At 37.6% G+C, this 13,262-nt stretch overlaps 1 protein-coding gene across 1 annotated transcript in view; it reads right to left on the bottom strand.

Moving 5' to 3' along the window:
- Pgr (progesterone receptor) overlaps positions 1-13,262 on the bottom strand; it is a 63,673-nt gene that overhangs the window by 17,385 nt on the left and 33,026 nt on the right. Inside the window, exon 4 of the mRNA XM_005346791.3 lies at positions 8,395-8,700. Within this exon, the coding sequence (XP_005346848.1) occupies positions 8,395-8,700 (306 nt within the window). The remainder of the gene's footprint in view (positions 1-8,394; positions 8,701-13,262) is intronic.

Genomic DNA, 13,262 nt, shown 5'->3' with positions numbered 1-13,262 from the left:
AGCTCTTGTAGACCAGGCTGGTCTCGAACTCACAGAGATCCGCCTGCCTCTGCCTCCCGAGTGCTGGGATTAAAGGCGTGTGCCACCACCGCCCCCATAGTGTAAATGTTAAAGTGTATTATAGTATGCTTTACTAAAATATAAGTACCGTATAAATTTAACACATAAAGCACAAGTATTGCTTATCATTAACTATTCAGCATTCTTTGATAAGATCCAGAATCAATTTATAAGAGATATGATTTTTTTTACTTTTTAAAAATTTTTAAGGTGTAGATTCCCCACAGGAGGCACATTTAGAGCTGTGTATTGGTGTGGTTCAAAGGCTCTGCAGGAAGGCCTGAACTGCACTGCTGACTCTAGCATTGCCTTTACGCTACATTGAACAAGTTAGGCCATAGGATAAAGATACCAATTCAATCATTGGCTAAAGATTCAGGATAACTCTTCATTTTTGTTGAGGAATATGCAAATAATTTTTAACCCATCGATGGATACTGCAACAGACTTCTCATTTGATTAATGACTATAGAAAAGAAACTAATCAAATTGAGAAGCAATCCCCAATTTAAAATAAATGAACCATGCATCGTCCTGTGCTCTTGTGACCTCAGCACTGAGAAGCTGTAAGCAGGAGGATCAAGTGCTCAAGTTTATCCTTGGCTACAGAGTAAGTTCTAGGCCAGCTCTGGCTGTGTGAGAACCTGTGTCAAAATAACAATGTGTATTAAAAATAAAAGGAAAGAAAAAAAGAAAAATGCCCAAAACAAAATAAGAGCAAAATTATAAGCCAGAAAGCATTTCCTGTATGTTACAAAAAACATAAATATAATTAAAATATAAAGGCTGTAAATGCAATACACTCAGAAGACAAATTAGGCATCACTGGCCTGGGAAGATAGCTCAGTCAGCAAAGCACTCATCACACAAGCACAAGGACCTAAGTTTTCATTCCCAGCATTCCTATAAAAAAAGCCAGGCTTCCTGTATCTCATAATCCCAGAGCTATGGGGAAGCAGAGACAACTGAGTCCTTAGAGCTTGCTGCCAGCCATTCCAGACAAAAGAGTGAGCCCCAGGTTCAGTAAGAGAACCTGTCTTAAAAAATATGGTAAAGAGGAGATGACACTCAGTGTCAACCTCTGGCCTCCACACATGCACATACAAATTACATATATATACACAATTAAGCATTCTTGATGAAATGTGTATTTGAAATATTTTCAAAATACTGATTCTATATATATTATTTATCTATCAGATTGTGTAATATGCATATATGAATTTTATTATATATAATATTACAGGCTACTAGAAAGTAAGGCTCAATGAATTAGGTATATCAAAATAGTAATAGAATGCTTATTATGATCTCTACTGATTCACTCATTATATTCTATAATATTCATGCTCACTTCGAACACTTCTAATGTATTATAAAATTTCTAAGTATTTGATGCAACGATGCTAGAGATTTCACCTTAAGCCTTTGTTTTATACTAATTTCTTACTGGTTTTAAAACTTTTACAAAGTTAAATATATATGATTCTTTTTCTTTTCTGGAAATACCATTATGCTTGTGTTTCTAGTACTTTATTCTCTTTCTTACGGCCTTTTGGTTTTTCTCTTACATTCTATGCTCATCAATGTCTTGAAATAAAGGAGCACTTTACTTTCTTGTAGTACAAAAGACAACTTTTATTGAAATATTTCAAAACCGACTCAGTTACTAACATTCACAGCAGAAAATACGTTTCCACTGACAGAATAGAACTCAGAAAATAACCTACTCCCTCCCCATTTTGGAGGTGTGTCTGTGGAAAAGGTCCAATGTTGAATTGACTTGAACATGGCTGACTCAGAAGCCCAAAGTTTCCCCCCATTAACTGCAATACCATTCCAACATTTTATACTGAAACAAAGCCAGGAACATAGAGATCGAATTCCTGTGGCGATAATGATTAGAGAGATTTAGTGCATTTGAGATGATAATCAAACTGGAAAAGGGTACTTGTAGGGAAGTGGTGGATGATGGCTCATTGTGCTTAACAAGTAGTGTGAAAAAGGTCCTTTTCTTTAAGTGTCTTGACCTAATAATTCTTGTAAAAAATGACCGTGAATTGTCCAATTCTCACTACTTTAGGATGAAAAAAGGCTAAGCAAAAGACAACAGATGGCATGTGAGACTTGCTGTGACTTCCAAAGTTCTATTAAAAATGTACAAGTTGTATTTCTGTTAAAAACTGTCACAGAGTTGAAACAGTGAACTTCAACCAAGGCACAGCATGACTCATCTCAGGGCCTCGGGGCACAACCTGCAACTGTTGCCATGTTTGTGCGTTTTCAGACCACAGAAAAGAATAGGCAGTGCATCACCAACACATTCAATGACCTGCTGTGATCAAGAACTTCACAAGATACTATTTGTCTCAGAGGCCAATCTTGAACCTAAGACACTTCCCTGCCTCTACCTCTTCCCAAGGGTTGGGATTCAGTCTAGGAAGATACAGGAAAAATTAGAGGGTGAACGTATAAGGGGGGTAAGAAGCCAGCAAAATATGTGAGTGAAGGAATGGGCCTCCGGGTAGAGAAACCCAGGATGAGCACGAGAGGAACTGAGCAAAGACTCCCAGCAAATGTACCTTAGATTTCGTGGGATAAAGGGAAGTTTCAGAGGAGTGCTGTCACTTCCAGAACTGTGCTACAGGAGGGCCATGGGGTTTAAATACAGAATTTAGACTTTATTCTGAAATGGAAGAAGGAAAACATGATTGGTTACAATTATTTTAGAAAAATGATTCTTGGGTTAGAGTATTGTTTGAGAGCTGAAATGTAGGTAAAGACATAAAAGTTGATGACCAAACTAAGCTGCATCACAAGCCATGGAAGTAGCAGTATAAAGAGTCATGTATTGAATAAGAGATGTTGATAGAGCTGACAACCAGCTGGGTAGGGGATGGCAGAGGAGAGAGGCAAAGATGGTTCTGAAGGCCTGGCTGGGGTGTCATTTCAGGATACAGAAAAGTGATTTCAACATATGCACTGTAAAGACATGTTGAGTTGGGAGGTCATCTGGGAGGAGATGTGTTATGAGCTTTTGGAATACATGGCTGAAGGGGTTAGGTTGGTGCCATTATTCAAGTGTCATTGGAGTGGAGGGAGAACATCAAGGTTATGAATGTGTTCATTCAAAATGTGCAGTGAGAAGCAAGTAGAATAGAGGACAGAACTCCAGACGGGAAAATATATGGTGTGGGTGGAAGAACAAATATGCAATGGCTAAAATTTTGTGGGAGAAACCAAGTACCTGGAAGGAAAACCATGAACAACAAAGGATGAGATTCACCAGGAAGGGGTTACTCTACCAATAGCCCCCAGGCATCGAAGTCTGTCATGGGCTGAGAACAGTCATTCAACTTTGAACAATTTTCAAAAGTCAACATTGGTGATGGCAATTTCAATGAAATAAAGTTAAAGAATAAATTTTGAAAATCTTCATAAAAGCCTTGGTCAGGTCAAACTTAACTTCTGGAAGGCTACTTTTATACCTCTCTCATCACTTTTTGAAGACAATACTTTGAAATATTCATTCGTTCATGGGAAGAAAGAAAAATCTTTGACACACTGCCACTGATTCATGTTTGAAAGGTAGAATAAGATGAAAATATTGTTCCTGTCCTCAGGTCCTTATGTCAAGCGGTCCATTGAAACCAAGAAGGGACGTACTCAAACAGTCAGCTGTTAGAGTACCGAAGCCCAGCCTTGGGTAGATATCTCACCAAGTACAGAGAAGAGACAAGACAATGTTTTCCCTGTACTCCTTGGCTGTTTTAAGTCTTCTACAATTTACTGATGGAGAAGCTGAACTTGTGTTTTGAAAAAGTACTTACTAATTTAATTTTTGTCTCTATACCTTTCAAGACCCTACTCAATCTACCAGTGATTTATGTGAGTGATTATTCTTCACCACTAGTACCCAAATTAATTTATTGCCATTGGTTTTTGAATAATTCGGTGGTAAAATCATCAGAAGGCCAGCACTTACAGCAGCAGTATTCAAGAGTTCATTTACACGGATGCATTTTCTCAGTAACTACTAAAGTGTTTCATTGCTCTCCTGTGGGGTAACTGAAAAAAATCAACTTTTGATGTTGAGTCCCTGCATTTGAATGATGGAGGATCACTGTCCCCTGTTTTTTCAGTACTATCAAATATTATTCACAATTTTCCTTTCCTGTAACCCCCAGGCACACAGATTCTTCTAACCAAAGAGTTTTCTCTTTCCACAATTAATTTGTCTCCTTTTTCATTCCTTTAGAACCAGTGTTGAAGGTATTCATCTGTCCCTATTCCATTTATTTCTGTGTCTTATTCTATTGTTATGTGTCCCACATCTCTCCCTGTGTTGAAAGCTGTTTAATAGAGGAAATGCATATTGTTAAATTTTAAAATTTTGTAGATGACATCACTTCATGCTTTAACTAGGAATACAATGCTCAGATACATTCCCACATAAAGTCATCCACAAGCAGATGCTACGCAACAAATAGAGTGTGTTCTATGAGGTGGTTTATAAATTTATGAATACGGCAATTACGGTGGCATGTCAACAACAGTGAGAGACGATACAAAGAGGAGAAGAGGAAACCCTGTCTGGGTAACAAGGGACCCAGGCACCTGCACAGTCACACCCAAATCTGCCATTGAATCACTCTAAACTTATGCTTTTAATTTGATTTTGGCATCTTCTTCGCTGAGCTTTTCTGTCAACAGGTTTTCCAACAGTGGATGTGCATGAACAAATACAGCTATATTTTCATTGTGAATATGTAAATCCACAACCTGGCTTATAGTTGAGGCTTCTTTAACAAAGGTCCATTTTCCACACAACTGATGATATCATTGCAAATGAGTAACTGAATAAAATAAATTTCTCTTCTGTGCTAACCGGTGCCCACATGGAAGGTGTGCTTTGTCTAGTTCATTCATGCTGTGATCCTGCCGTCTGGCTTTTCTTCCCAGCAGCACTATTCATTGTTAGGATCTGCACTCAGCATGCATGTAGGTAGGCACTGATTAAGTCACTGAGCAAGAACCTGGTGTAACTAATTGGATGTGGAGTTAGCTAACATCAGTTCAGAGTCCCTAATAACAGCGGGCCATGGTGATCGTTACTCTTGACTGCTAACTTGCCTGTGTTTAGAATCAGCTAGGAGCCCAAACTCTGGCCTGTCTGTGAGGAGAGAGATGATCTACCACCCATGCCTGGGATTCACACTGGATACAAAGGTGAAGCAACACTGAACATCAGCATTCATCTTTGTCCCTGCTGACTGTGGGCATAGCAGGACCAGCTGCCTTCCTCTCTGAGCACCATACCTTCCCTCTGATAGACTGTGTCCTCTTATGAGAAAAAATAAACCTCCACTCCCTTAAGCTACTAGTTAGCAATTTACAGCAATGAGAAAGGCAACAATAAAAACATTGAATTCATGTCCCTTTCATTTCTTCTCAGAGGAAAACTGGCTACCAGTTCCTCGAGCATCTCTGCAGCCATTCTGCAGTGTCCCTTTAAATGCACTGTTCTCAAGTGAGGCTTAAAGAGTGCAGTCCACACAAACGTGGCTCACCTCAGTGTTGTCCTTGTGTGTCATTAACAGAATCAGAGGGACTCATAAAGGTGTGACCATTGTTTGGATTTGCCACATATGAATTATATTCTGCAGCATTTGAAAAGTTGCCACCAAATTCAGTACAGAAATTTCTTCTCTATTTTTCAGGTTAGTGTGGAGGTAAAAATATCTTGATATATAAACATTTTAACATAAAAACAGCTTTTATCTAAAGTGAATAAATGTTCTTTTTAATTGCTTTCTTTCCATTGACAGTAAATCTTCTTAAACAATGAAGAGTCTCCAAAAATGCAGACAAAAGAAACAGTGACCCACAGCAATAGCAGCCAAGGGGTCACCATCTTCTATTAATGAAAAAATAGAAAATTAAAACAACAGATGAACACCCACTTAAAAACAGTTATTTTTATCAATGTCAGTACAACATTTGCTTAGAAAAGATCTATCACTTCGCGGTAAGTCTTAAATATTCAAAACTTTCTTTAATGGAAAAAGTTGCTGTCCAAGGTCTGTCAGCTACAATAAAGCGGATGAAAATCTGGGCATTCTGACCCATCTACAGAATTATTTCATCTTCAATAGAATACCAAGTTTTATTAACTTTTCTCAATACGGCTCTTCCTGAAAGTCTAACAAGAATCTGTTTTCAGTTTCACAAAACCTTGGATGTTCAATAACAATTCATCTATTATATTTCAAACCTTTCAGGTAGAATAATAGCCAAGAAATGTAGTCAGGCAAATTGGGAAGGAATTCTTAAAAAAAAATAATTGAATTTCTTCTAGGACCAAAAGGACATAATGTGTTTAATTCTTGACCATATGTCGAAAAATGAACAGTTTAAGGATGTTACTGGTGTGAGAAGCATGTGATGTTTTGAAAGAATCATTGTGCTTCTAATCATGAGGTTAAGGCCTCACTAATAGTTCTATTTTTTGCTTGAATCTGCTATCTAAGATTCAACCAAGTGAGACATTTATCTTTATATTTCTACCAGCCACTTGGCTGGTCAAGAGCTCTGCTGAGGGACAAACCTTGCCAATAAAGAAAGGGAAATCCTTCCATGAAAACACACAAGGTCTCACTACAGCGGAGCAATGCTCCTCCTGTGAGTGTGATAGGAGATAACAGTGACTGAAGTTCATTTCTCTCCAGGTACCTTGCTGACTCCGGGAATTTTGTTTTCTTCACTGGTTCTAGAAACTACAGTTGCTCTGAGTACTGTTTTGATTTGTTACATGAGTATGCACATTTGATTTTTATCTTGAACAGATTGATAATTTCAGTTAGGTTTTATTTATTTATTTATTTATTTATTTATTTATTGAACTATATATTTTTCTCCTCTCCCCTCCCTTCCTCTCCTGTCCTCTTCTACCCTCTCCCTTGATCCCCATGCTCTTAATTTACTCAGGAGATTTTGTCTTTTTCTACTTCCCATGTAGATTAGATCCATGTATCTCTCTCTGGGTCCTCTTTGTTGTCTAGGTTCTCTGAGACTGTAAATTGTAGGCTGGTTTTTCTTTGTTTTATGAGAGAAAAAATTAATAAATGGGATCTCCTGAAACTGAGAAGCTTCTGTAAAGCAAAGGGCGTGGCCAACAGGACAAAACAGCAGCCTAAAGAATGGAAAAAGATGTTTACCAACCCCACATCAGACAGAGGGCTGATCTCCAAAATATACAAAGAACTCAAGAAACTGGTCATTAAAAGAACAAATAATCCAATAAAAAATGGAGTTCAGACCTAAACAGAGAACTCTCAACAGAGGAATATAAAATGGCTGAAAGACACTTAAGGAAATGCTCAACATCCTTAGTCATCAGAGAAATGCAAATAAAAACAACTCTGAGATTCCATCTTACACTTGTAAGAATGACCAAGACAAAAAACACTGATGACAACTTATGCTGGAGAAGTTGTGGGTTAAAGGAAACACATCTGCATTGCTGGTGGGAGTGCAAGCTGGTACAGCCCCTTTGGATGTCAGTGTGGCAATTTCTCAGAAAATAAGGAAACAACCTCCCTCAAGACCCAGTAATACCACTTTTGGGTATATACCCAAAGGATGCTCAATCATACCACAAGGACATGTGCTCAACTATGTTCATAGCAGCAATATTTATCACAACCAGAATTTGGAAACTACCTAAATGCCCCTCCACTGAAGAATGGATCAGGAAAATGTGGTACATTTACACAATGGAGTACCACACAGTGGAAAAAATACCCGACATCTTGAAATTTGTGGGCAAATGGATGGAGCTATAAAACATCATATTGAGTGAGATAACCCAGACCCAGAAAGACAAGTATAATATGTACTCATTCATAAGACATAAAGCAAAAAGAAAACAGTTAGGTTTTAGAATGAACTCAACATTGTAAGGAGATGGCTAACATGTTTTTATCTGAACTACTGTATTTGTTCTTTAACGATACACTTATGCTGTTTCTTAACTGTTTCATGGAGATAATTATCAGCCATCCTCAGCATGTTCTCTACTTCTTTTGTATTTCATAGTCTGTGAATCTTATGTGTGAGCAGGTATATTGGGAATTGATCCCAGGGCATATGCATGCTAACCTAGTGCTCTACCAACTGAACCAAATATACATGTGAGACTTAAACAAGAAGTTTGAATGGCTAAACATATGGAACTGTTTACATGATGAATGGCGTACTGTACAGATTATTTCAACATTTAGTTACTGTCACAAACATAACACCTTTTAATGCATGTTACTGCATACAAATTACCTGGCAATGACTTAGACCATTTGACTACTGAAAGCAGTTGCCTCTCGCCTAGTTGATTGAGACTGGTCAGCAAAGAGCTGGAGGTGTCAGGTTTTGTGTTGTCATGTCCGGCGTAGATCACGTCAGGCTCGATGCTCATGAGCAGGTTGATCAGTGGGGGGACCAGCTGTATTTCTTGATTTGGAGAAAAGTTGATTCTCTGGCCTAGGGTCTGGCTCTCACTAGGAAGGCCCACTGACTGAGGGAGAGCAACACCATCAAGGGCTCTCATAACTCGGACTTTATTAAACTTCTTAAACTTCCGACCTAGTGAGAAGACAAAAGAGGAAGAACTTTGTGTGACACACAGGAATCCATTATACTAGCAGTGTTTCACCTTCTATAATCCTTTTTTCCATTGGGCTTTAAATTTTGTCACCAATCTGAAAGTGGAAGAAAGCCGGGCAGGCATGGTGACACATAACTGTGATCCCAGCTCTTGAGAGGGGAAGCAGGAGGACCTCAAAGCATTGTTTCTGAACCGCAAAGGAAGTTCAAAACCAGCCTAGATTATGTAAGACCTTGTCTCAAAGAAAGAGGGGAAGGGGAAAATCTTGGATTAGGAGGAGGAGGACAAGGAGAAGGAGGACAAGAATGAGGTGGACAAAGAGAAAGAGGACAAAGAGGAGGAGGACCTGGAGGAAGAGGAAAAAGAAAAGAGAAGGCAGAAGAAGGAAAACATTAGGCAACTGGGCATGATTGTTTCTTGAATACTTGGGAAGTCAATGAAGGAAAACTATAAAGGCGTGGACATCCTGGACTAGAGAGAGATTTCAAGGCCAACTTTGGTAACTTAGTGAGTGAATAAAACATCTCAGAATATAAACTTTAAAGGTATTTGGGGTGTAACTCAGTGGAAGAACTCTTGTCTGGTATCTATGAAGACCTAGATTTTCTTTCTGCTACCAAATATGCAGGAGACAGACAAATGGATGGACACACACATACACACAAACACCCCCACACAAGTACATGTGTGCATGTGCACATGGGCATGGGAAAAAGGAAAGAAAGGAAAGAAAGAAAAGAAGGAAGAGAAAGAAAGAAGAAGAGAGAGAGAGAGAAAAGAGGGAAAGAAGAAAAGAAGGAAGGAAAAATAAAATGGACAAGAAAATAGAATAATATGGGAGTCACCCTGTGATCACTTTTTTTAATTGATTTTTACTGAGCTCTACATTTTTCTCTGCTCCTCTCCCTGCCTCTCCCCTCCCCTCTTCAATCCTCCCCCAAGGTTATATATCAAGAAAATTATCCCAATTTACTCAGGAGATCTTGTCTTTTTCTACTTCCCATGTAGATTAGATCTATGTAAGTCTCTCTTAGTGTCCTCATTGCTGTGAAAGTTCTCAGGGATTATGATCACATTTCTTCTCTAAAAATCCTCATCATACAACCCTCTTGTTTTTCTTTTAATGCATTTAATTATGCTTTAAAATACAATAACACAAGAAAAATGTAGCACAAAACAGCACAGAAAACCCCTTGAACTTTAGTCTCCTCATTGGGACAGCCACCCTATTTCCCACTGCAGTCCTTACCACTTTGCATTTTACTGCAGTGCGCTTTGCCCTCTTTCTTTTTTTTCACACACCCCCTTTTCTGGTTTCATCAGTATTTGATTACACTGTGAAATATTGGTGTCATTTTGAGAACCACAGCAAACATTTTACACACTGACTAGATTAAAAAAGAAAAATATCCCCCAATAAAAAGCCTCAACTTCCTGCCATGTTGATCATATACAATATAACTGGATTCAATATAGAAAGGACTCACAGTTATGCCCGTGGTTCAATCTTTTCATGATTCAAAGAGTGACCAAATGTTGACCTGGGTCACTCAGATGTCCTAATTAATAGATCAAGTTTTTGAATAAATATTAGTATTTGCATTTTAGAGACGAGGTTCATGAAAGTCTAGTGATTTGCAAAGTTTATGAGGTTAATATAGACACAATGTTCCAATCAAAAGCTATGTTCACTTATTCTGATTTTCTTCTAGTGAAATGTTTAATGGCGCCACGCCTAGGTCCTGGTCCAGAGTATACCAATGTAACATAGAAACTGATCACCGCATAACATACAACCTACTTTGAAGGGTCTTTTATTTCGAAGGTGAAAGACAGAGAGGATCCTTGAATAAACAGAAAACTCACGCTAAACAGTGGACATACTACAAATGAAATAGATGTAGCACAGTGCCCAGTGAGTTGAGGGAATATGGCAACTGTAGCTAATACTGGCGGGGAAGATTTTGACTTGACTGCACTGAGGGCATTCTAATTGCCTTTATTTTGAAATCTTCAGACTCACCAGACTCTTTAGGAAAAAAATTAAGCAATGTATCTAAAGGAGAACTTTGAATACCAGGAGAATTACTTTTAAGATTTAAAGAAATTTATGGTATATTAAGAGATATTTTCCTGAAGAACAAAATTGTTAGACTCTTCCTAGCTCTATAATCTACCTCCTGCTATGAGTGTCAGTCTATTCTTCTAAAAGTACTTAGAAAAGACATAATAACCCTTCCCTCATCGCAGTTATGGTATTATATAATAGTAAAAAATAAACTTTGGGTTAGCCATATCTGTATATGAATCCTGCCATTTTATAAAAGTTTTATTACTAGGGTCAATCATTTTACCTATCTGATATTAAGATACTTAAGATACTCATTTTAAAATTAGTGTACGCATTTGACATAAGTTAAGGTAAAATTTGCATATTAGATAGCTCATAAGCAATGACAGTCACTTTAATTACTTCTTCTGTTAATCCCTTGTGTGTGTATGCATGCAGGTATGTATGTATGTATGTATACAGGTATGTGTATGGTCCCAAGTATGTATGTATATATGTTGTTTGTGTGTGTGTATGCATGTGTATGTACAGGCCCAACTGTGTGTGTGTGTTTGTGCATGTGTTTTTAGTGTGTGTATAGGCACATGGAAGTCAGAGGTCAAGAAATAGAAGAGAGAATCTCAAGTGCTGCAGATACAATAAGGAAATATACTCATCAGTCAAAGAAAACATTAAATCTAACAAAAGCTTAACATAAAATATCCGTGAAATATGAGACATCATGAAAAGGCCAAACCTAAGAATAATAGGGATAGAAGAAGGAGAAGATGCCCAACTCAAAAGCACAGAAAATATATTCAACAGAATCATAAAAGAAAGCTCTCCCAAACTAAAGAAAGATATGCCTATGAAGATACAGGAAGCTTACAGAACACCAAATAGACTGGATCAAAAACAAAAGTCCCCTTGCCACATAACAATCAAAACACTAAACATACAGGATAAAGAAAGAATATTAAGAGCTGCAAAAGAAAAAGGCTAAGTAACATATAAAGACAGACCTATCAGAATTGCACCTGACTTCTCAATGGAAACAACAAAAGCCAGAAGGTCCTGATTAAGGGTTATGCTGACATTAAGAGACCATGGATGTCAGCCCAGACTACTATACCCAGCAAAACTTTCAATCACTGTAGACAGACAAAACAAGATATTCCATGACAGAACCATATTTAACAAATACATAACCACAATCCCAGACCTACACAAAGTATTAGAAGGAAAACTCCAACCCAAGGTAGTTGGCTACATCCACAAAAACACAGACGATAGATGATCTCACACCAACAAATCCCAAAGAAGGAAAAAACATACACAATAACATCACCAACAACATAAATGAAAATAATAGGAAATAGCAATCACTGGTCATTAATATCGCTTAATATAAATGGACTCAACTCATCTATAAAAAGAGACAGGCTAACAGATTGGATAAGAAAACAGAATCCATCTTTTTGTTGCATACAAGAAACACATCTCAATTGCAAAGACAGACATTGCCTCAGAATAAAGGGTTGGGAAAAAATTCCGATCAAATAGACCTAAGAAACAAGCTCATGTAGCTATCCTAACATCTATCAAAATAGACTTCAAATGAAAATCAATCAAAAGAGATGAAGAAGGATATCTCACATTACTCACAGGAAAAATCCATCAAGAGTAAATTTCAATACTGAACATCTATTCCCCAAATACAAGGGCACCCTCATATAAAAGAAATACTACTAAAGCTTAACTCACAAATTAAACCCCACACACTAATAGTGGGAGACTTCAACACCCCACTCTCACCACTGGACAGGTTTGCCAGACAGAAAATTAGCAGAGAAATAAGGGAACTAACAGATGTTATGAATCAAAAGGACTTAATAGGCATCTATAGAACATTACATGCAAACATAAAAGAATATACCTTCTACTCAGCACCTCATGGAACTGTCTCAAAAACTGATCACATACTAGGTAACAAAAAAACTTCAACAGATACAAAAAATCAGAATAACTCCATGTATCTTGTTGGATCACCATGGCTTAAAACTAGAAATGAACGGCAGCACTTATTTCAGAAAGCCCACAAAACACATGGAAATTAAACAATGTTCACCTGAATCACCAATGAGTCAAGGAAGAAATTGAAGACTTCCTAAAATTTAATGAAAATGATCACACAACATACCCAAATTTATAGGACACAATGAAAGCAGTGTTAAGAGGAAAGTTCATAGCACTAAATGCCTACATAAAGAAGCTGGAAACCCCACACTTGTGAGTTAACAGCATGCCTGAAAACTCTAGAACAAAAAAAGAAAACTCACCCAGGAAGACTAGACTGTAGGAGATAATCAAATTGAAAGCTGAGATCAACAAAATATAAACAAAGAAAGCAATACTAAGAATCACTGAGATAAAGAATTGGTTCTTAGAGAAAATCAACAAAACAGACAAATGTTTATCCAAACTAACCCA

The sequence above is a fragment of the Microtus ochrogaster genome, chromosome 5 (assembly GCF_000317375.1).
Source record: "Microtus ochrogaster isolate Prairie Vole_2 chromosome 5, MicOch1.0, whole genome shotgun sequence".
NCBI lineage: Eukaryota > Metazoa > Chordata > Mammalia > Rodentia > Cricetidae > Microtus > Microtus ochrogaster.
This window is presented reverse-complemented; position numbering and strand designations above follow the sequence as displayed.